The sequence below is a fragment of the Bactrocera latifrons genome, unplaced genomic scaffold (genome assembly GCF_001853355.1).
Source record: "Bactrocera latifrons isolate USDA-ARS-PBARC rearing strain unplaced genomic scaffold, ASM185335v1 scaffold_138, whole genome shotgun sequence".
Taxonomy (NCBI): domain Eukaryota; kingdom Metazoa; phylum Arthropoda; class Insecta; order Diptera; family Tephritidae; genus Bactrocera; species Bactrocera latifrons.
This window is the reverse complement of record NW_017534830.1, coordinates 343,251-368,678: the sequence shown is the minus strand read 5'-3', so window position 1 is coordinate 368,678 and position 25,428 is coordinate 343,251. Positions and strand designations below refer to the sequence as shown.

General features: G+C 36.1%; 2 protein-coding genes across 7 annotated transcripts in view; one reads left to right on the top strand and one right to left on the bottom strand.

The window, feature by feature from the left end:
- LOC108965294 (aquaporin-like) overlaps positions 1-8,350 on the top strand; it is a 58,811-nt gene extending 50,461 nt beyond the window's left edge. For 4 of the 6 annotated variants that reach the window (XM_018927606.1, XM_018927607.1, XM_018927609.1 and 1 more), the window contains exons 2-3: positions 7,300-7,855; positions 7,917-8,350. In XM_018927606.1, coding sequence (XP_018783151.1) covers positions 7,300-7,855; positions 7,917-8,129 — 769 coding nt within the window. In that variant the 3' untranslated portion in view covers positions 8,130-8,350. Of the gene's footprint in view, positions 1-2,839; positions 3,079-6,061; positions 6,196-7,299; positions 7,856-7,916 lie in introns of those variants that run through there. The other 2 variants (XM_018927603.1, XM_018927605.1) reach the window with 2 other exon arrangements.
- A 3,413-nt stretch (positions 8,351-11,763) lies between these two features.
- Positions 11,764-25,428, bottom strand: part of LOC108965247 (nose resistant to fluoxetine protein 6) — a 38,093-nt gene continuing 24,428 nt past the window's right edge. Inside the window, exons 2-7 of the mRNA XM_018927513.1 lie at positions 17,780-18,248; positions 15,842-16,742; positions 15,661-15,780; positions 14,593-14,838; positions 13,982-14,525; positions 11,764-12,577 (exon numbers count right to left, since the gene is read on the bottom strand). Coding sequence (XP_018783058.1) covers positions 12,443-12,577; positions 13,982-14,525; positions 14,593-14,838; positions 15,661-15,780; positions 15,842-16,742; positions 17,780-18,212 — 2,379 coding nt within the window. The 5' untranslated portion in view covers positions 18,213-18,248 and the 3' untranslated portion in view covers positions 11,764-12,442. The remainder of the gene's footprint in view (positions 12,578-13,981; positions 14,526-14,592; positions 14,839-15,660; positions 15,781-15,841; positions 16,743-17,779; positions 18,249-25,428) is intronic.

The following is a 25,428-nucleotide window of genomic DNA, read 5'->3' as shown; positions in this document are numbered from 1 at the left end:
ATTTTTTAATGCAAAAACTTTATTCTTAATTTGTAACAACTGAGCTTGCTTAATTTTCGATGTTATTTGAAATAAGAAAATTTTGTTAACATTTTTGTAATTTGTATAAACATTTTTTAAAATTTTTAAAAATTATTTAAAAAGAAACTTCGAAAATTAAATATTAAAGAAAAATGAAAAAAGGTTTTTTTTATGAAATTGTTTTTCCAAAAATTTTAAAATGAAATAGAGTTTTTCTAATTTATATAATAACTAAAAATATAAAGAGATGGCTTCAAATTTGTGGAAAAATAAAAAAATATAATAATATTGTTTTTTTTTAAATTTTCCTCTTTTTAATTTTTTTTTTGGAATAATATTACAGATTTCTTGAAATAAAATGTTTGCAAAATTTCAAATAATTTAAAAATAAAATAAATATTTAAAGAAATTTCTTTGCTCTATTAAAATCCTGGAAAATATTCACTTTAAAATACTTCCCATATACGGGTTGCTTGTTCGATACGCCACTGTCCACTTTTTTTCGAACCATAAACAATTTATGTTAAACAGTTCTTAGTGTTGCCATAAAGATCTTAAATGACATTTCACAAAATCGTAAATGTTTGCAAAACTAACGTACATACTTATGTACACCGTTATAAGGCTAGTAATGAGTAGGTTGGATACTTTAATTGAGTGGAACTGACGCCCTCAAAGCACAATACCTGCCACTTGAAAATGCAACTCAGTACTCAAAGCGTTTTAATCCCACTTTTCAAGGCTTTCAACAAAGTTGCTAATTTAAAGAGATATTTTAATAAATATTTACGTCTATGCGGATTACAGTTATCTATTTTATTTGTTATGTAACATATTGAAATATGTGCAAGCGCTTAATTGAAGTGGCTTATCAATAAAATAGTATGAAAAACAAATAAAAGAAAATGATGAAATACAAATACATTTACACAAGTAGCTTTTGTGTGATTTTCCACAGACGTCAAAAATATAACGGTACGCGCGACAAGTGTTTACCAAAAAGATAAAATGATATAAATATATTGTAAGTACAGCAGACCAAATTGCGTTGGTCTGACATACCATCAACGTTCAGACAATTTAAAACAACAACAACAAAATTTATGTAGTTCTTGATAAGCCAAAGTGCGACCAAGTTCACTTCCAATCTGCTCATAAATTTTTCCGACACTTTTATGAAATAATTGTGGCCTTAGTCATAATTTATTAGAAGTATGTTTAAGCATATAAACAAGAAACAACAACAGCAAGAACATTTTTATATTCTTGCAACATGTTGCTATAGGGTATAATAGTTTTGTTCACCTAACGGTTGTACGTATCACCTAAAACTAAGCGAGATAACTATAGGGTTATACAAGTATATAGATAAATGACCGGGATCACGATCACGATTGAAATCCGAGTGACATTCTGTTTGTCCGTCCGTGCAAGCTTCAACTTGAGTAAAAATTGCGAATTCTTGATGAAACTGGGTATGCGCGTTTTTTGGTAAAAAAAAGTACTTGTTCATAGACGGGCGTAATCGGACCACCGCCACGCCCACAAACCGCCATTAAGCATAAACGTATAAAGTGCCATAACTAAGCACTAAATCAAGATTTGAAAGTCTAATTTGGAGAAAAGATTACAATATTTTTTAAAAAGTGGGCGTGGCTCCCAAAATTTTTTAATTTTATCAGCAAGTTTATACAGCACATAACATTCTTGCGACAGCATTACAACCAGTGAGATCGGTTGATAACCATGCGCACTAGCCATATATAACGGTTTTTTGAAAAACTGCTAAAAGCGAGATAAATCAATAACTGAAGGCGTCAGCGAATGAGGAATCTAACCTATGACCAAAACTCGTTAAAATTGGAAACTATTCAAGTCCCCAGTTACCGATCATGTGGACCTCAATTCATAATTCGAACTTTTTACCGCAAAATCGGTCAACAATACAGATGGACGTATTATTGAAGTTTGAAGGAATTTTTCCTCGACTTTTACTAGTTGCCTGAAATATTCAGTTACACCCGAACTTAGCGCTTCCTTACTTGTAAGTTCTATTATTGTTGTTGCTGCCGCTCAACAGTGATTTGTGGATGCTGTGTTGGTTTTTACACCTTGACGGCTGACAGCAACGCTGCCGAATCTCATTCAATACCGTTAGGCGCAAGTAAACGACACGAAAACTTGCGAAGTTAGTGGCGAAAGGCGTTTGGAAAGGATATAACTATAAATTCCAAAGTATTTTTGGAAATTATAAAGCAAGTGCTTCAAAACGGATTTTTCAAATACATTTAATTCAGCAAAAATAAAAATAAAAAAAACACGCAAATAAAAACAAATATAACGCTATTCGCATACATGACACACAAAGACACATCTGCGCCTGTAAATCAACCATTATCGACCTTTAAATAGCCAATTAGCCACCGCGGCTGTCGATTAGATACCGTCAACGCAACAACAATAACTAGCGCCCAATTGATGGAAGTGCTACCGAAATCGACCACAACGACGCGAAATTTATATGAAAGATTGCATATCGCGCGATTGATAAACACCACACACATACATACATACATTTGCTTTCAACGCTTTTCACGCACACATGCACAGATTAATATGTTCGTACGCTTGTGTGCAGGTAAACAAAATATTTATGGCAGACTGATGTAACGTCTGTATTTTTACCAAATTTTTTTGATCAAAAATTTTGAAGTGAAGCTCGAACACACACTTGCATATACATATGTATGTATGGTATATGCACACAACCATAAATACTGAATTTTTTTTATTATAACGCTAGTATATATCTTTATGTCGCTAACTGGGCGTGTTTCATCTCGAAAGCAGCTTAAGTAGTTTTCTAAGCGCTGCTAAGTAGGCCAGACGTGCATGTGAACCTAAGAGCCAAAAAGCCGAAAGTGAAAAAAATATTAACCACTGCAATTGTATATGTGTGTTTGTGTGTCTAAATTACGTACAAATAATGAGCGGCAAAAATAACGCAGCGCAGACCATCAAAATTGAGGACGAGCCGGCGTCGGTACAGAGACAAAGGTGCGTGTTAGTGGGTGTGTCAAACTATAACTGTAAATAAACAAAAAAAAACAAAAAAAAAACTTCGACTTTGGCTGCATCGAAGCTATAATACCATCTGTTTGCCCAGTTTTTCGATAAGTTTGTATGACAGCTAAGTGGTATAGTGGTTCGATTGAGACAGTTTCTTCCGAGATTGTAGGGGTGCTTCGATAGTAATATGTGCCAACAGCTAAGTGGGATAGTGGTTCGATTGAGACAGTTTCTTCCGAGATTGTAGGGGTGCCTTCGATAGTAATATGTGCCAAATTTCATTAAGATATCCTAACAATTAAAAAAGTTGTTCAAAATAGAACTTGATTTGATCGATCGGTTTGTATGGCAGCTATATTCTGTATTGATTCGATCTGCACAGCTAGTGCTGATATTGTAGCGCTGCTTTAAATAATAATAGGGGCTACATTTTTTGAAAATATTTTGTCAAATAAAAAAGTGTTTCATACTAGAACCGAATTTTTGTTAGTTTGCATGGCTAATATATCCTATTTCCTAATAATCTTAGAAAATTTGCAATTGTTGTATGGGAGTGAAATGTGACACGAAGAAATAGTATACCTTACCGAACATACTGACAAAATTTGCTACAAATCCGTAAACAAATATGGCCGCCACCGCATCACCCCTATTGGTAGACTTTCTATAAATGTGTGTTTCTGTGAATTACACCGGTAGCGCTGATAAGTTTGCCATTAATTCCAGTCAAATTTGTATCGAAATTGAGTTCGAAGTACGAAAGGTACGTTATTTGTGGGATAGGCAATGGTCACACTCACATAATTAAATGACTTGCGTAAAGTTAAATCGAAAGAGCAATTCCTCTAATATGGAAATTATTTGTTTATTTTTAATGGCTTACAATAGCTGATATCGCTAATGATAAGCTATAATAACTAATTTTGTAAACAGTTAGCCAAAGATCCGCACTAGTTGTTAATGTTTGCAGTTGAATTCTGGTAAGAATTTCGTTGGCAAATATGCTAGCTTAGATGGCTGATCAAAGATCGCACGTGAACTACTATATGCAGTCCTATGTGAGGCCATAGAAAGTTCTTCTTTTCTGTGTTCGAGCTTATAAATTAGCAAAACGCTTAGTAGCCAATACACATTTGCACAGGCGCTTAATTTCCACTCCTGCCAGTTCGATGGTATGTCTGAAGGTATGCGCTCCAAGTGTTTGAGTTGTATCCACCTCATCTTCTTCCATACAGCTTCTGCAGTTGGTGTCTGGTAAGATTACCAGCCTTAATTCTTTGACACTAGTAGTGCAATAGCCTGCTAAAAGCCCCACAACTTGGCAGAGGTTAGCCTTACTGATAGAAAAGATATCACTTGCGATCGGTCTTGGGCCAAAAGGTTTTTGCGACAGCGCATCTCTCGATGACAAATAATTAAATAAGATCTTGCGAAAGGTTTGATCACGCTTTCTTACTAGAACCCGAGTTAGTTTATGGCACACCCAGCCATGTACTGTCTAACGCTATCCCTCTAATTTAAGCTAGATTTGATCCCGCAATCTCCATATTAACAAGACAACAATTTCCTTTAAGAAGCTTGTAAATTAGCTTCAGGCGACTGAAAGATACGATGAATTCTATCAGAAAATAATTCTAATTAACTAAAGATTATATTTTATGAAATTTTCTATTAATTTTATCATTTGAGGGAGGACGTGCCGTCATCCAGACGCAAATGAATGTGTTGATACAGACCACAGGCCCAAGCCTCACACAGATTCAGACTTTGTGATACAGAATTTGTTTGAGCTAAAAAATTGGACATGAACTTTGTAAAAATTACTTTATGGTAGAAACAGGGGTCAGGGATAATTTTTACGTACCTCAAAAATGGCGGGAAAAGGCAAAATCTGCGTTTTATTTATGAGAACTTTATTCTCATTGGGCGCATAGATTTGATAGAAATGCGGGCATAGCTTACAAAGGTGCCCGAATAATCTGAATATTTCTGTAAATTATCTCGAAAGCTCTCTTTCAGACAACAACATACGACTCTTTTAGTCAAGAACTGGCATTTTTATTGAAATAAGCAATGTTATTCCAGTGATGACCTCAATATATCCTTTAAATCATGCGATAAACCCCTCAAGTAGAATTCATATTGTATGGGAGGTTCTTTGGAAACGGAGATTACACTCATATGCAATCGAAATGAACATTTGGTTCCGTTAAGCTAAGTCTTCGGGCTGAACCCCACATCGGAGAACTCACTTGGACCATAGGAACAGCGGTCGTGGACGTAATGTGAATTTGCAAACAATAATAATGCTGAACTTGTAAAGAAACTTGGTGTAGCAATATCTGAAGAACTATAATGTTGAAGGATATTCGTCCAAACAGTTCAAGGTTTACGGAGTAGAGTTGATGCATGTGTAGAATTTGGTCCGATAGAGACAAAGCTGTCAGGCTAGACTGTATATACTTACTATATCTCCATTACTCCACTACACTATACTCCATTCAACAGGTCGAATCGTTCAATAACATTGGGCCTTACTTTTATCTAAGTATCAAGTAGCTCGCTGATCGAAATTTTGAAGTATGGACAACCCAAATGCCAACTCTTAGAATTCACAAGAGCAGTGGAGCAGAGTAGGAACCTACGTAGACACACTTTGTTTTAGTTACTTTGTTTATGAATATAATCTTAATTTTTTTAGCTGTCAATACTGTTGTTTTAAAACGCAGTTTAGTTAAGGAATTTTGAAGGTACGCGCCCATAAGTGGTCGCACTTCACTTTGACACTTCTAACGACAATGGAGAGATTATATCTACTTAAGCATGGAAATCGAGAAAGAACAAGACGCATTACTTAACATTTGAAGTACTTCAGAAATATATGTAATATACATATTTATATATATATACATATATTATTTTGGGTTTAAGCTAAGTGGAGTTAAATAAAATTATTATATTCTAGAACCTTATTGTGCAGTACGAGGTTTGATTCCGTTCGATAAGGACGTGCACGTTTCCAATTAAACAGGGGTAAATTAATATGACCGTTGTATCCGTGCCTGATCCGACAACTGTGCCGAATTCCAATCCGTCTACCAAAAGGTGTGTTGTGTGCGCTTGGTATCCCAATGGACTCGGAAAGGGTTTTAGTGTTTGAAAAAAGAAACGCAAACTTTTTGTTTTGTGTTTACGTGCTGTAAAGTTGATATCAAGTATATTGTTCCGTTGATTTATAAAATTATTCTTCGATGAAATCTCAAATATCTGAGATCTGTTAACAAAGATCCCTATAAAAAGCATCTGGCAGGTTCAGGAGAGTATTTTATTTCAAGGTGTGACCAGCGATTCAACAGGAGCTACTAGAGCTCAATAATATTCTAAATGCCTCATTTTGTTTTAATCGGCTCTTTTTGGCAAGTTTAATGTGTTAAAGGAGAACATACCAATACGAATTTCGTGAAAAGCTGAGCCCGATATATGTAGAAATTGACTTATCGAGTGTTGTTTGCAAAAAAATAAAAATATTATCAATACATAGGAACTTTTGAGCAAAGCAATTCTTTCTTGGAAGACATTTCGAAATGTAGTCCCTTTTTGCCAGGATTATAAATAATTGGTTGGATAGTAGTCACTGCAACTAAGCGATATTCAAATCGGATAAACATGTTTCGTTTGAAGCCCAACAATTGTATTTAAGTCTGATTGGTTCGGAAAATAATCCGATCACATGGATCTATGTCGATTTGGAAGTCCACAAGCGTCTATTCGTTAAGAAAACGGCCTTCAATTGTTTCCTCAAAGAGTGATCGACCAATTTCGTCTCACTAAATGTAAGAAAGCCAAGAGGTTCGGTTACTGGCAAGTGAAGGGAACATGGCAGACCATTACTACCGTGATCTTGATTACTTTTACAAGTATCAAAACATCTTGTATAGACACATCTGCTTTAAAAGATGTTGGTTGCTGGATGTTTTGAAAGGTTTTCTTAATATTATTTAGGTATTGAAAAAGTTATTTTCTAATCTTGAGTGTTGAAGCTCTAACTTTAATTCTCCTCTGGACACTTATCGTATCTGCATTAGACATATGATTTTTAATAAAGCGAGCAAGTGCCAATACTTTAAAATTTCTCTGTGAATTATACCAAAATAAACTGTTTAACCTGTTCGACATTTTAATAATCCACTTTTCTTTTCCGTCTTTCAGTTGCCTTGACAAATTGAAAATGAAGAACAGTACGTTGGATAAAATCTGCAGCTTCCTCGGCGAACTCATCGGCACCGGACTGCTGGTCTTTCTCGGCTGTATGGGGTGCGTAAAGAATGCTGCCTACGAAAATAATCACTACCAAATGACTTTTAACTTCGGTTTGGTCGTCTTGGTGATAATCCAATGTTTCGGCTGTGTCTCCGGTGCACATCTGAATCCGGCCGTAACCTTGGCTGCCTACATATACAATTTGGTTTCATTGCCAATGGCTGCTATCTATTTTGTCGGACAAATGTTGGGCGGTTTCATTGGTTACGGTCTGCTGAAGGCGCTCATACCACAGAATGCCGTCTCATTGGACGGACCACACAATCTCTGCGTTACCACTGTGCATGGCGACATTAACGCCTGGCAGGGCTGCGCTATTGAGTTTATCATCACCGGTGTGTTGATTTTGACCTGCTGCGGTGTCTGGGACCCACGTAATGCTAAATTCCATGACTCAGTGCCAATTCGTTTCGGTTTGGCCATCGCTTGTCTTGCCATCACAGCGGTAATAGATTAATATTCTATTTGTATATACCAAAAATTAATATATTTTTCTCATGCTTTAGGGTCAATTCACTGGCGCCAGCATGAATCCAGCTAGATCTTTCGCTCCTGCTCTGTGGAATTCAGACTTTCAGGATCACTGGGTATACTGGGTTGGTCCACTAGCCGGCTCAGCGGTGTGTGCTATCGTCTATAAGGTGATCTTCAGACGCGAAGTTGTTGAGGAGAAGGTCAACAACAAATTGCGCGCCATGGAGGAGGTGCCACTCTCATAAGCCACAAACACACTCTCTTAGCGTACGACATTTATCACTCGAAATACCAAAGAGCGGTTCAAAAGAAACAAATCGACATCCGCGCGGATGTTGCAGAACAATACGAACTTCCTGAGTTGGAAATGTTTTAATTTTTTGTTTTAGAATATTTATCTACTTAAGAAGTGCATTTAGTAAGTCTGCAAAGCAGATGAATTTTATATATTTTAGTTTTTGTAAATGCCGACAAAACCAATTCGAAACATATTTGTAAGCTATGCATTTGCCCCCAGTGGTCGAAATTTTCAAGAGCTGAGTCGAAAAGGTTCAAGACAGTACGTTTTATACAATTATGCCGTTTGTTAGAAAAATTGTTGTAAATACATATATATATGGAAAGTTATAAAATTACTAAATAAAAAAATTAATGCGATCAAAACCTATTGAAATATATTTTAGTTAATTATTTACTTTGTTGAAGGTCACAAGTTCGGATTTTGTTCTTACGATCCACTGATGACCTTTTCATACATCCAACCAAGCCGAATTTCTTCGCATATTTGAGATGCGCCTCATCATGCTGTCCGATCGAAGAGGGTTCAAAACGTCCTCGGGTCTCGTAGCACTCGGTTCAAGAAGAATTTTTTTTAGGTTTAAAATTTAGCGTTTATTTGTTGATGAACAACTTCTTTTCTGAAAAAAAAAAACAGTTTTTATAGCTTGACATATAATATTAATGCAAATAAAGTTCTAAAAAAGCTAGTATAATAATTCGTAGCATTAAACAATGTATCCAGCATGGAATGTCTATCCCATACGCGACATTTTTCTAATACTTCTTCTGCTTTATTGGTGCATATAGCCGAGTTCACAACAGCGCGCCAGTCCTTCTTCCTTTTCGCTGTTTGCGCCAATTGGATACTCCAAGTGTAGTCAAGTTTTTCTCTACCTGAACTTTCCAACGGAGGAGGCTTTCCTCTTCCTTTGCTTTCTTAGCCAGCGTAGCCGCTGTCTCTTCATTCGCTGAACTACATATGTCAATGTCGCCGTATATCTAGCACAGCTCGTCATTTAAGGACCTTAAATCTTCCGCGAAATTTTTCTTTCGAACACTCCTAAGACCGACGCATCAGAGAATGTCTTTGTTCATGCCTCCGCAACATATAGCAGTTCGGGAATGATTGGACACGCCTTGAAAGAAGAGATATGCCTTTGTACTAAGGAGCAACGGCTGTATTACCAAAACAGCTCAATCACTTGCTTGAACATGTTAATTTTTTAAAAGATTTAGGATTTTATAACTTATTCTATGTCTTAAAAAAAAGAGGTATTTCAAAAAAAAAAAAAAAAAAAAAAAAAAAAAAAAAAAAAAAAAAAAAAAAAAAAAAAAAAAAAAAATGTCTGTCAACAGTGACGTGGGAGCCAAGTCCCATACATATGTGACGACTATTTGTTTAATGACAAAGAAAGCAATACCAACGGCGCGGATATATATAGAAGATTGTACTTTCTCTATTTATCTATTTCTCAAGTAATAGATTGATGAAGTCACACGATACGGAGTCACCTTGTCTGAAATCTCTTTCACATGTGAAAAATAGTTCAAATACTCCCATTTGCTCAATTAATTGGTTTCGCTTGAAAGCAAATTTAGCTGTTTTATCGAACGTTTCTATCACTTCTCTAATAGCACAAAAATCCCTAATAATGCTGCCCTATGAAGCTCAGAGTTCACAGTCTTGGCGAGATGTAACATAAATCCGCGTTCATGTCGGTTACATATACAGATCCGATAGTCGTGGTAAAGGCATGAATGTTTTCATCAGCCACTCTATATAAGTATGTTTGTATGTAAATTGAATGGATAAGATGATATGGAAAGTCTATTAGCTGACGAACGGGAGAAGAAAACGTTTTACTATATTTAATACGATTCCAAAATATTTGGATTGTAGATTATTCGTAAACCAAGCTATTCGCGCTGGAACAATCGCCACCATACCTGACTAGAAAAACGTTAGCTTCTTAACTTTGCCGTTCTTTAATCGCTCCATGTCTCCTTGTTAGCGGAAAATGCAAGAAATGTTAAAATAAATCATAAATAAAATAAAAAGTTCCCATTAGTGCAACAGTAAATATTTAAATAATGTGGTAGCACAGTAGATATCGTTTAAAAAACTCACACACAGATGGCGCTGTACGCACTCGATCTAGTTCAAGAACCGCCGATCGTATCATGGTTGCCACGCCTTTGGAAATATGTATATAAAATAATATAAATTTTTTACATTTTCGAAACACCACAACAGAGTTTAATGACCCATTACAATTTTAAGAGTTAGAGTTGTGTTGTAAAAGTTGACCCGCATATTTTGTGAATGGTTTAATCGCAGTGGCAACATATAGGGCATAGTTCTCTGTATATCCGAGAACTATGTAGCCTCTCAAAAAGTAGTTCATTTGTCCAAACCACCGATTTCGGCACTATATGATATATGAGCTGCCATACAAGCTGATCGATCACACTCAAGTCCTTGTATGGAAAACTTTCTTATTTGGCTTCCATAACTTCCAGACGTGATCTTAATCTATACCGGAGTAGAAACTGGGTTTACTCCGAAGATTTTGAAAGCTCTTTCCATCATCTACCAAACTTAGCTAACATTTTCCAAGTGAAGGTACTAAGCATAAAGAAGGCCTGCGGAGCTCCACTGAATAACTCCACTTTGAGATCCCACTTTACAGGAGCATTTTCGTCAGCGAAAAAGCAGACGAGTTGGTCAAGTTAAGAGCCTCTCTAGATGATTCTAAAGCGGAAACCGTGCGCACTAGGTACGATCAAGAGAGAGTTCAACGCAATTTGAACTCAGAAGCAGATAGAAATCGACAACAAAATGCAAAGATATGGACAAAATGTAGTAAGAAAAGAACTAAGTGTTTATTAAATAGGTCCAATATTTAGTAGTTTTTATTAACACTAACACTCAGCTCGAGGCACTAAGCGGTGGTTTCACGACACTTTAATGACTGTTTTTGACTGTCCTTGTTGCAGCAAAGATCTATGCCGTATCAAGAAACTTTGGTTTTACCTGAAAAAGAGGTCTGGCCTTAGAAAGTAAAAATATTTCGATAAATTCTACGAAACGACATATAGTAAAAGAGTGAGACGCGATTCTACATGACATCTCACAAAAACTAGAGGAGTCAAAAGTTGACACGGGTCGAAAAGTTACATACAATTTTTTGTCTAATATTCAAGCGGCGATAAGGAATGCTCAATATTTTAAAATATTAAATGTAAAGAAAAAATCACCACCACTCACACGTTAACTTTTTCCACTGGAGCCCAAGTCCTGAAAATCTGATTGGTTCTGCGTTGCCTTGTCAAGTGAAGAGAAATTTAATTTGGTAGTACCGATGGATATAATTATAATTTCCATGATTTTTGGAAGGAAGAACTTCAGTTGGAGCAACTACATAGTCGTGTGAGCGGTATAACGTATGCTTTTTCCCATTTTAAGAAATTGTTTGGAACTTTTCACGATACGGTAAAATAGCGGGTGTTTAACTCTGGAATAAATACAGTGGTCGCCTTACTCCCAATTAAAAAAAAAACTTACAACGCATTTACAAATTTATATTTATTGTATTATAAATCACCATTTTGCAATATATTTATACATATATATACATACATATATTTGCCTTTTATTACTTACATACCGCAAAAATGCTACTCCTTCTACGGAGTAAACTTAACATAAGCCTATTTTCGGTTATAAGATAAAATTTTGGAAAACAAATATTTGAAAAAAAAAAAAATTGCAAAAATTTTATAACTGCATTTTTTGCATCAAATTATAGGAGAATATAAGAAGTATATACAGGTATACCTACATTAATATGTATGTATGTCATTTGCAGCGCTCAATGAGAGGAGCAAATTTTAATTATTWTTTATTTTATGCTTTAAAGGCGTCATTTTAAAACTATTCCATGTAAATTAAGCTTATACACATATACCATACATACTACTATACATATATATGTATATATATAAATGATATATGTACAATATCAATATCTTATATAACTACCCAATTGGATGGATTATGATCACAATGAATTAAATATGAAATTATAAACGAGACTAAATTAAGTGGCCCAAGGCAATTCAAGGAGACAGGGTATTCGAAAACAAAAACACAAAGCATATACTATACAACACTCTTCGTGTATATGCCGCATCCACAATAACAACGTCCATACAATAGCCAAAAACATATATACAAAATCCACGATTTAAAACTGAAGCTCAGCAATTAATATTATAGTTATAGGCGTTTCGGCTTGCTGCGGCCACCTTTAAGTATCAAGCTAGACCAATTGCAGTAGGGCATTTCGAAAGCTAGCGAGAACACCACCGAGGCTAAGTAAATAATAACAACAAATCCAGATGTCACTACGCACTGCAAAATAAAGAGAGAAAGAGGATTATAATAAGACAGAAATAAAAATAAATTAAAGAGAGAAAAAGAATTAAAAGCAAAGGCAATAATGGAAGAAAAGAGGTATGTGCTAAGGATAAATGTAAGGGTATTAGTGATTTTTTAGAATTTTTTGAGTTTTACTCGAACAAATTTATGAACTAATTGCTTTTTGTAGAGTAAACTCTCATATTTAAACTTATATATTTTTCTCTCTATCCCCTTTTATGTATTTCAAAACTCACTACTCAGTCAACTTTGACAACTTTCCTATTCTAGACCCTTAGTATCTATATATGTATAATTAACTGAAAGCTCACTGAATGTTCTTAGACTTCAAGATTTTATTCCTAGGCAACTAGATTTAATTTTTTGCTGCTTCGAACTTTTTTCTTGGCACTACAATTGTGGGTCGCCTATAATATGAAACTTCAACAGTTGCCTCTATCCTTTGCAAGGTCATGCCAGTTGTCCATCCGAAGTACAGACATGCACTTCGTCCTTCCATTAGATGTGTGGGCGGCCTTGCTTCCGTTGTCCTCCCAAGAATTTCAAGTAGGAGTCGGAAGGAGCTTTTCGCTGGAACATCATCTTCCATGGGAACGACATGGTCTAAACAGCGCTTAACTATAAACATGTCGCCGTAGAGATCATACAGTTTGTGGTTCCATTATCATCGGAATCCATTGCTCATGCGATCGATTCGAAAGATGCTGCGAAGAAAAATTCTCTAGAATGCTCCAATTGTTATTTTATCTCAGGTCGTTATTGTCCCTGTTTCTATGCCGTGCGGCGCAGAATATTCGAACTCACACGTCTTCTTTTCATACTCGTAATGTCAGTGATACTCAGGAAGGGTTGAATTCGTAATTTTCGGAGTATGATGGTTCCGACTAAACCAAACTTTGTTGGACATATTATTGAGGCATTTAATTATGTCATTGTTGTAAGAGAGCTAATTCACTTCGACAATATAAACACTCAATATCAAATTTGATCCGAACTGGTTTACATAAACTGCGCGTATTAAAATAATAGCTGCAAAACAGACAGTAATTGATATATGTATGGAGATCAAACGTCACACGAACATAAAAAAGGTTGTAACATTTTGGGAAAAAATATTTATGGAGTATTTGACAGTCCGGGTCAATTTTGACTGGATTGAATTTAAGTGCTCTCTGTTGTTAAATTTCCTGAACATAAAACAGTTTTACCAATCTAAGGAAGGAGCATTTTACAGTCCGGGTCAATTTTGACTGGATGGTACTTTTAGAACTTTCTATCAATAAATTTCCAGTTAATGTGACTAGGCACAAAGTGACGCCAATTTATGAAATTACTTCCTTATTTATTGTAGTCATTAAATTTATTTACTATACTTACCATCATTAGCGGATCCGCATTAGTACTCGCATTTGTCAAGCTAAAGAAGAAGGCTATGACGAAGGGATTCAACAAATAAATACCATACGTGACCCGATTGATGTGCTGAAACACCTTGGCTTCCAAAATGCGTGACCACCACACGCCACGTCCGGTCGCGCTGCCCACAATCATCCAACAAATGCTCAGCGAGAAAAGCAAACGTCCGACAATGAAGAGAGTAATCGCCGAAAATACAGACATATCACGTTTGATGGTCGAATAGATGCACGTGAAGAATATGAAAATGGCTAAATTCCAAAAGCATTTCTCCTTCAACTCGCTGATGTCGATCTGGGACTGTCGCTGCAGCAGATACCAGGCGGTAACGGCGCCTATTATATATGGCAAAATGCGTACGAAGGGACTGATGTAGATATCCGTGCCAGTGGCAAGTACAGAGTCAAAGGAGAGTTGAAATTTGGTATCCAAACCAATGGAGTAACTCCAAGCAATGGTGCCMACTAAAATGGCCGCTGTAAAACCTTTCACCAAGAGTGGGTTTCTGGAACAAATATACAACACATTAGCTTCCGAATGTAAGGAAAATTAGCAACAAAACAATAACTCACTTGGCATAGGTGAAGAGTAGTATGGTCGCTAGCACATAATATTGCATCTCACATGCCAATGACCAGGTCCAATTAAGGCACATGTCATTATGATCGAACAGATTCTGTATGAAGATCAAATTGCGCCACCAATATTGGGTGCATTTCTCATCGAAACGCTCGCTAATATGGTAAACTGACACGTCGGCGATGTAGGCGAAAAATAAGTCCACTGTGCCCATCATCACTAGGTATAGCGGGCCGAGTCTGAAAAAAAGAAGCAAATACAAAATAATTTAGTTTAATTTTTAAAGACGTTAATAACTCTGAAATCTACACAATATACCCCTAGAAATTGAGTCATGTATCTTCTGAAAGGGTATGGCTTTTCACAATATACCCATTGGTTAGGTTAATTTAGTCTGGTAAGCTGATGAGCCATGAAGAATTTTTTCAGGCTGTCTGTCACATTTACTTCCTGGCTTATCTAAAATATAATCCTTTGTATGAAACCCGTCGTTTATAAAAATGGACAAACCTAACTACCTCACTTTTATGGAACCTATGCCTTATACCTGGCTTTTCTGTCAAAGCAAACAGATTCTACCTTCTAGGCAACGTTTCCAGGACTTTGACGACAGCGGACGCCATTTTTGACAGTCAATTTCTTCTCGAACTTTCGATACCTTAGAACACCTTTATATAATTTCGGTGAGTTTCCCTTCTATTTGTGGTATGATCCCTTCTATGCAATATGCAACCTGAATTTTTATAGAGTGTACACTGTAAATATTTTACCTATGTATAGTAGTGTATACTATTTCAGAAAGTTTAACCGAAAATGTAATCTATAAGCTTTGAACTATCTTAATCCTCAAAGTGAGGAATTATATGTGAGATATACATTTTACGTCGAACGATCAAACAAAGCTCAAAGGACCTATCTAACTGTCTCTTATTTAGTGTTTGTTGAACTGCTATAAAAAATCTAATGGAAGTCGTTAGTCAGTCTTTTAATTAGATCCAGATATTTAAATACACATAGTGTATTTTTTTAAGATTAATTTTCAGCACATGGGTCATACATACCTCAGATAGCGATGGAAGAGCAACTTGAAGAAGTATTTCACATTTTGTAGAAGACTATTGGCACGGATCGTTTCCATCTGTTTGGTGTTTCGTATAAAGTTATAGGCCTGCAGGAAACCACTAAAATAGCACACAATTTTAGTTATTTATAGATTCATTTAGAATCAAAATTCGCACCTACCTTATAGTGAAGAAGACATCCACCAAGAGCGGTGCCGAACTGACGTATTGAAAGAAAATCCGTTCCGCATATGAAATCAAGAAGGCCTTATTGTTCACCGTGAAGTACATGTACCAGAATACATGGAAAGCCGCGAGCCACATCGCACAAACCGAACGCAAACCATTTATAACGGGAATCTCACGCTTACCATTTTCTCTCACCGTAAACATTTTATCGTAATTGTCCAAGACGTCAAAGCATTTCACATAGTCACGTAAATTCGAGTGCGCGCTGTAATCAGTAGGAGCTGCAGCTAAGTTCGGCGTTTCCTTGCTTTCTTTTGTGGGCAGTAACTGCTGTGCAACATCAACCGAAATCTCTTGCGCTACCTTCAACGAGTTCTGCTCTCTCTTCGCCTCCACAGCAGGTTTAACGCGCAGAAATGCCGCAACTAAGAGCATTAAGCTTGTGAATGCCAGAAATACAGACATCATTTTGAATGTACGTTTCTCGAAGAAACTCTTATTCAACTTGAGATCCTTCACATAAACCAACTGCGGTCGAATATCGTAGATGTCATTCTCAATGAAGAGGCCTCGTTCCAAGTACGTGCGCGTCAATTCTTCGATTTCATGCGACGCACAAACGCTGGGCAAACAGAGTCCAACGTGAATAATTTCCTCCGACATCATTTTGATCTCCACTTGCCAGGGTGAATTATGACGCAAATAGACTACACGATAGTCCACATCAAAGGGGGCACGTTCGGTGATGATGGCATAATGCATAATACGTTGATAATTCTTTGAGAGTGTAATGGCGACAGGGTTCTTGACGGCGCCACAAGCTTCACGGCTTCCCAGCCAAAAGTTTTGACCAAATACAAAGCCGGAAGGTTTGGTTGCCGAAGCGTCGAGCACTAGAAAATAGTAAAAGATGGTTGTAGAGGGTAAAATTGAAGAATCATTATTACGTAATATAGCATAAGGCTTACTCTAATTAGAATACAATACTAAGAAAAACTGTCAAAACCATGCATAGAAATCAATAGGTTTCCTTCTCGAACCAAATAAATGTAGCGATCGTAATATTTAAAAGAGCTTTTCCATAAACTTCGGAACGGTTATTGATGGTAAACGTTAAGATCCAAGCCTCCATCGTGAATATAAACCCTGGTGTGAGTCTTGTTAATGAAAAACTCAAATTGTAAAATCTATGAACTCAGAAGTTCCAGTATCGTTTTTTTTTTAATGGAAATCTCAATAGGATTCGTAAATGCGTAAAACTCCTACGGAAGATCATTTATTGACCCTCGGTATAAGTTATATACTGATTCGATTGATCATGAATTCATCCATCTTATAAAATCCGCCAAGGATATGAGTCGAAGGCTTCTAATTGTTTTTTTTTTTAGGTATGGACTTGACCCTGATCTCCTCAAATAACAGGTCTTCAGATTATTTGGATAAATTAGTAAATGGTTGTAAGGTACGTGAGCCATGAAATTACATCGTTCATGAACAATATTTGGTTTCTGTTAAAACGGATCGGAATTTAGTTGGAATTTGGCTGCGACCGGATATGAGGAAAAAGCTCAGGGATAATCCTTCCTGAAAGGATATCGCCCCTTTACCAAACCTCTTAATATATTTCTTACAGGAAGAAGCATATAAAATTTAACAGCCGTTCGAAGGCAACTCCGCCCCATTCATTACTCTGATAAGGACCAGGCGCAAGCCTGCTTAGCTAATTTTCTTTGTGCTTCACTGTTAGAATTTATAGCTAATTCACTACATGGATATAAAGCAGGAGTAGTCATCACAACCTAGCCTCAAGGCTTTTAGTACAAGATTTTCGTAATTTACACGTAGAGTCTCCAAACGACCTTTCTATATTCTAATGTCCACCTGAAAACTGAATCAACTCTCATTCAATAGCAACCTATTCGAGACTCACCTTTCATGGCCCACGGCTCCTTGCGCAGTATCCCCTGTTGGATATGTCTCATTTGTCGACTGCAAACTGTATTCACATTGCTGCCATTCGCCACACTCGCCAAGCCGAAAATAATCGAAGTGCGTCGTAGATATTCGTACAGCTCGTAATCCTTATCTCGAAAGTTCATATCCAATTCCTCTTCATACTCATCATAACGGTAAGTGCTGGCGTTCAAAGATCGCGTTAACGCTATATCCTCTGGAAAAGCTTTATCGCTGGCATTTATATTGTTGTTGTAGGTATGTGATGTTGTTGGATTTCTGGTACTGTTCATGTTTGTATAGTAAACGGAATTATTATGTTGTGCAACAACAACAAGTGGCAAGCAGACAAAAATTAGAAAAACTTGTTGTAATGCGCTGTGCCGCGGACTCGGCGCGTTAGGGGCCATTTTTGTGGGTGTACACGGTCTAGGAAGATAATAATTCTGTAAGGAAAATTAAAAAAAAAAAAAAAAACAGTTTTACTCATTTGCAATATTAAAATAAATTAATTTAAGTTATTTTATATGAATTATCGCTGAAAACACAACCTCTCCCTCTAAACGGTTGAAGATCCAAAATAGAAATGTTCTTACGCTTGCATTTCACTGCCTTTTATTTGTAAGAAAGACGCTTGAGATCCCCTTCCCACACAAAGTAAAAAAAGAACAATAATAAGGCCATTCTACTGAGCATCATTAGTGCCTCGTATGTGTCACAAGTTCTCGTGACAGCTTACAGTCATTGATAAATCGGTCGATTGCAAAAGAAATGTATATTTGTATTGTATTACTGAAGTTTTACAACTACATATATTGTGACAAAAAAGCACCCGGTAATCGTAATTAAATTCAAAATACGAATAGTACAAAGACTTCAAAGACGATCGAGAGATCGTTAAAAACAAGCCTCGTTCTGGATGGCCTTCGACCTCTTCAATTGATGAAAATGTTAAAAGAGGTAAGGATACGGTGCTTAAAAATCATCAGGCAAGGGTTATCGACATGGCAAGAGAGGTGGACATCTCTCGCGAGTCCGTTCGAATGATTCTGATGAATGTTTTGAGTATGAAACGCGTTCTTGATCGACTCGTCTCGATAAAGCCGAATTTTGTTTTATAAATAATAACGTAAAGTTCTCTTTGAACATGATTGATCATGCGAAATCCGATCCCACATTCATGGAGACCTTTATAACTGCCTGTGAGACATGGATATATGATTTTGACTTGCAAACAAGCGAACAATAATCGGAATGGATGAGAAAAACGAATCGAAACCAAAAAACCACGAAAAAGCCACAAAAGTTAGGGTGATGCTCGTTGTTTTTTTTCGTGGTTTGGTGCATCATGAATTTGTTTCGGAGGCACAGCCGATCAATAAGGAATTCTATTTAACTGTATTGAAGCGTTTGCATAAAAACAGCCATCGAAAAGATCCGATATTGTGGAAGAACAATTCGTAGTATTTTTACCACGATTGTGACCGAAATTAAAGTTAAAAACTCAAAAACTCAAAAACTCAATGAACACCATCAACCAACCACCGTATTCACCAGATTTGGCTCCGTTTGATTTTTTCTTGTTCCTCAAACTGAAATTGCCGCTCCGTGGAACCCGTTTTACGTCGATCGAAGAAATAAAACAAAATTCGTTGAAGGAGCTGAAAGCCATCGCAAAAAGTTCTTATGAAAAATCTTTCGAGGACTGGAAAAATCGTTGGCACAAGTACATTATTAAATATCAGGTGGGGATTACTTTGAAGGCGACAAGATAAATATAGACGTATCAATAAATATTTTGCGGGTACTTTTTTACCATAATGCATGTATATTCTTTCTTCAAATCTGTGACAAGTCACATGAACTAATCATCTTTTGGGGGCTTGTATCCATTGTTGGGTAATTGTCAAATATCAAGCAATTATTGTTGACACAATGCATAGTAGAACTTAGTAGAATAGGATTACGCGAAGTGTGGAGAAAGCGTCAAAACCAACGCATAAATCTTTATGAAGGATGTCACAAATTATAAATAAACCTACATACATATGCATGTATTAAAAATAAATGGATTGCTGTGAACTATATTTAACAATCAAACCGTAAGTCAACATGGGATCCCAAATGTTTTTCGAGTTTTATTTAATATAATGTGATTAAAAAAAAAAAATATGTTACAAGCTTCTTTCCATGCCAGGGTCAGCATAGATTTAGGGCCTGTCTCTTATACACATCTAGATGTGTATAAGAGACAGGTCCCGTATTTACTCTCTTAGTGCCCGGAACTATTATAATAGTTTATCAAAAAAGTCTTGCGGTATTTTCGCTAGCGGGCGCTGAGAGCGCGTAGTTCTAGTTCTGTCTCTTATACACATCTAGATGTGTATAAGAGACAGGCTATTATGCCGGTCTCTTTCGACCAATTCAGCGATTTTATCGCAATTTACGACGACAGGCCTTCCGGAGCGTGGCGAATCTTCAACCACCTCTACACCAGAACGAAAACGTTGAAACCATCGTTGTGCGGTGGAAATAGAAACTGTATCGTGTCCATAAACTGTGGCGTTTTTGTGGCTTGAGATGCATTATTATTACCTTTATCGTAGTAGTACTGTAAAATATACTGTATTTTCTCTTTATTTTGCTCCATGTTTGCGACGCTATAACTCACGAGCGACTTAAAAGAAACGACAATCAATCAAACACGTGTTGGCGCGTGAAATGAGCTTTCCAAAAAGGTATAGCATGACCCGATGCGACGAATAAAACTAGAACTACGGGATCGAAAAAATTTCATTACGCAATCCTGATTTTATACTAATTTTTATATAATGATTAGGATTTAAACTTTTCAAAATTTCGTTAAAACTTAATAATCAGGTTTGTCGCATAATTATGTAATTTACTTTAGGGCGCAGAATACACTCTGATCTCCTCCGATGTAAGAAAACTCGTTCTGTCGCTTCTCTAATTAACATTATAATACACTTAAATGGATCAAGAATGGAACAGTGCCTGAATTTGATTTATTACCAAAAGAAAAATGAAAGTAGAGGAGTAGAGGAGACTTTCAAGGAAATATTCGACGATCCAAACAAAGTTTAGTAACATCAAAGCGCAATGAGGAAGAATTTATTCACCTTCTAACAAATATACTTGTATATTTTTAGGAATATACCATAGGAAGGAAGAATAGTCACCGTGCCGATGTTACCAGTGAAATCTGTACTTGATGATATCTATTAAGAGCTTTTTGAAATTTTCTTTAAGAATCGATACCTTGCATTCTTCAAGCCAAATATACCAAAACATTCGCTTTGGTTAACTAAGCTTGGAGTTTGCAATATGAAACTAAGGGTTAAAGTATAGAGAAGAACACAAAGCTCCACCTTTCGATTATTTTCCCAGGAAAATGCAGACTAATATGTAATAAATCTTTCACATAGTGTTAAGGTCTATGGGAAAATTATGTTAATATTATACAAAGAGTGATCCGAGTAGAGATACTTCTTTCAATTGCCTATTTTGACAGATCACGCGTAAGTCGTGTCAGCTGTCATGTTATTTTTGTTCACTATTACTTGGCATTTCATCATCGAAAGACTTTATTTCAATTTTATTAAAAAAATTCTCGTTCTTTAAAAAATGTGCTTCCTATGCTCAACTTATGATCAACATAATCGGCTTACTGAGCATACATCACAGATCTTGAGACCCAGTAGTCAGTGAGGAAATATAGCAGCCGTACCTGAGAGAGTCCGCGAAGAGTCGATTCGGTGCCTTTCGCAGCAAACTCGGAGTGACTTATGGAACGACTTGGCCCATTTAATGTCGAGATCTTTAATTGAAAGCGTACAAAATAGAGCTTGTGCATGAACTGAAACCGCTCGACCTTAAAAAGTGACTAAGCTTCTTGAAGAAGCTAATTTTGTTCAGCAATGAGCCACATTTCTGGCTCAATGGGTATGTAAACAAGCAAAACTGACACATTTGAGACTAAGAGCAACCTGAAGAGATTCTAGAACTGCTATGATAACCGACTCTTTGATTCCTGAAATTGAAGTTCGTGATCGCGACGACATTTGGTTTCAACAAAACGACGCCACTTCCCACACATCTAAACAATCGATGGATTTATTGAGAGAATACTTCGGTGAGCAGATAATTTCACGGATTGGTGGTAGATCGTGTGATAGATAGCACACCGTTAGAACTTTTCTGTGGGGATATGTAAAGTCTAAAGTCTATGTGGACCATGCCGCTTCGATTCAAGTTTTGGAGCAAAACAAAACGTGTGTCATTCGCCAGTTTCCAGTCGAAATACTCGAACGAGTCATCGAAAATTGGACTCAATGGAAGAACCACCTGTGACACGGCCAACATTTGAAAGAGATAATCTTCAAAAAATATAAATACCAAAGAATGTTATTTCGAATGATAATAAATATTTCTCATTAAATTTTAAATTTCTTTCTTTCTTCTTTAAAGAAGTAGAGAACCTCTAAGTGGCTAAGCCTCGACTTTCTTCGTCACCATATGTATGTGTGTGAATAAGATATTAAAGGCAAAGCAAAATGTCAAATTTAACCATTGTATACATACATTCTTTCATATATACTCGTACATACATACATATTGACAGTTGTTAGACCTTGCTTGTCAATCATTCTTGCATTGACATTGACAATGAAAACCGCACAAATGGCTTTACCGCAAATTTACATAAAAACGAGAGTGCATGTAAAAAACCGGTATGTATAATACCATACATTTATGTATCTTTATCTACTAGTTATATAAGCATATAAAAACAGTTTTATTGTACTTTAAGCGTCACAATTTCATTGTGCTTTTGGCAAAATTAACCACACAGCATTGCACAATTCTGCACATCGATTAAACAAAGCAAAATTTTTTATTACAGCAACAACAACAAAATAATTCGCCATATATACATATATATATATATGTAGATATATACATATATCTCCACATGAAACTGCAAAGTAACCTGGCATGACAAGAAAACCTTGAGTATTGACTTTGGTGATTGATGCAAAAAGCTTAATAACCTCCCAAAGGCGAGTTAACTTTTTTGCCATTTGCCTTATGCAATTAATGTTTTACACGCACTTGTTCATTAATGTATACACGTGTGTGATTTCGTTTTTGTTATTGCTTATTCGCACTCAATCGCTTTTCAATGGTGCATTGCGCAGGCGCCTGGCGCTGCTTGTAGCAGACGCAGACGCAATAATGTTAAGGTAGCAGACTCTGGTAATAATGTTGAAGAAGATAAAAAGATTTGTGTATTTGAAACATAATTTTAATTTTTTCTATAATAGTGACATTTATCATTAAAGAGAGATGGGTTACAAATCAACTTGGAGTTGATTTCCATCAAAGTTCATTAACTTTGGCTGAGCTTTCTTCGTAGCGAAAACATTTAGTTGGCACGAAAGCGAGTTGGGAACTCGTAGACGCCTTGAACCTGTCTTAATTTCCATTGATTCCAGTGTAGTGCTTTTATAAGATCTTAGAAAGCATTTATAAAGCACACGTGGTATGCTTCACTGTGGTATGTGGTCTTCTCCTCACTTTAAACATTGGTTTCATGTTGAAAACTCTAAGCTTAGCCACCCAAAGCAACTGTTTTAGGGAGAGCAGTAAGCAGTAACAACTTCTAAATATACTATATATGAGAGTCGTTTGAAAATTTAGAGATTGAAATATTTGTTTTAGAAAAATAAATTATATTTTTAACTGGTCTAATTAGGTTTCTCAAAAACAAAAAAAAAAAAAAAAATTTGTTCTAGTCATCAAACAATATATTTCACATATTTCGTTTAATAGATCTGGGTTAAGTAATAATATACTATGGTATATTCTTAAGAATATCTTCACATTTATTAGAAGCTGAATAAGTTCTGCCAGGTTGCGTTACTAAACTTAGTGGGGGAACTCTCCGCAGTTCGGTCGTCTCACCAGTGGCTTGTAGATCATCAGCGCTATCCAAATGCGACATTTTTTTTCTATAAACGTAAGCATTCAACAAAAAGTGGCCTCCGTCGCTGAATAAAATTTTCTTGTTTAAATCGGGTTCGGTAGGCACCTTGCCTTTGGTAAGTGAATAGGAATCATCCGCGCCAGTAGTTTCTTTTCCTCGCTATCCAGCGTCAATTGGAGATACCAATCTCTATTCAGATCTGCAACTCGAGTTATTTTCTTCCCAATCCTGACGGAGCCTTTGATGTTGCTCAACGCCAGTTTATATAGCCAATATTAAATTCAGGTATATCGACGTAGATGCACCTAATTTTCATACTCTCGAAGATAGCTTTAAAATCGACAAAAAGGTGGTGTGCGTCGTTTTTCTTTTCACGAATATTTTCTAAGATTTGGAATTTTTTGAATATCTGACCAATAGTAGAGTTTCTAGGTCCGAAGCCTGACTAATAAAGTCCAATCAATTTGTTGGCGGTGAGCTTTAATCTTTCACACACTACGCGTTTTATAAATACTTGATTTTATTTTTCCATCTGGATGTATAGTTCTATATAGTATATTCTCTATAGTCTACTGTATATTATATAATATCGATAATTATATCTGTCAGCATACTTTTTATAAATCTAGGCAACGGTTAAATTATCTAAAATCAACAAATGGAAATAATATTTTGTTTCGAAAGATCTAGAAAATATCAACGTCTTTTCTATATAGTTCGACAACTTACTTGAACCCACATATTTATTGGCATAAGCTAATTGAATATTTATATAAAACAAATACAATTCTTGGTAGTTCACTTCTGTGCCAAATCAAGTGCGTCGCCGTGAATGCTGCGTAATTGATTAATATTTAATTATATATTCAACAACAACAATAAAGTTGATATAAAATACTACAAAAGCGAATCTTGTAAGTTATGAAATTGAAGACCCATGTTAATAAGTAAATAAGTATGCTTTTTTGTACATATAGTTTTAGGTTTTGTTGACTTTATGAAGAGCTGCCCAAATACAGCGCATTGCAAATGACAAAGAAAATCACTGAAAACTCTAATACCACGCGATTATGGAGCATAACGTGTTTACCTAGTTGAGCCTTTGTGTGCATATACTTTTTTGGATTACTGTTTGCACCTTGTGCCCAACCAAAGTCAATCAAAAGCGCTGAATGCCCTTGAAAGTTGGAAAGAGTGCAGTGAAGCTAATGATGTCAAGCGATGCTGGCGAAGCGTTTTAAAACATTAAATAAAACAACAAACAAGCGTTATTGGTTTGTAAAATATGCAGATTAGATTGATTTGGTCATTTGCTGCTCGATGGAATATTCCAGCTCGGCAGCATTGGACATAAGGCAAGATTGAAACGCTCGAGCGAAATATATACACACCATATGTTTATAATATATATATATATATTGTTTGTATGTATATACATATACATATATACATATATGGAAGTCTGGCGTGCAACTCCAAAATTAAGTCCCAGTAAKTTGGCCAACAACCAAACAAATGGTCCAACCTCATTGACCTTGATACCAAATTTGCGAAACGGTTAAGGTTTTTTTTATTTTTCCTCTTCTTCTGTTCAAAAATGTGTAATGAACTGCAAAATG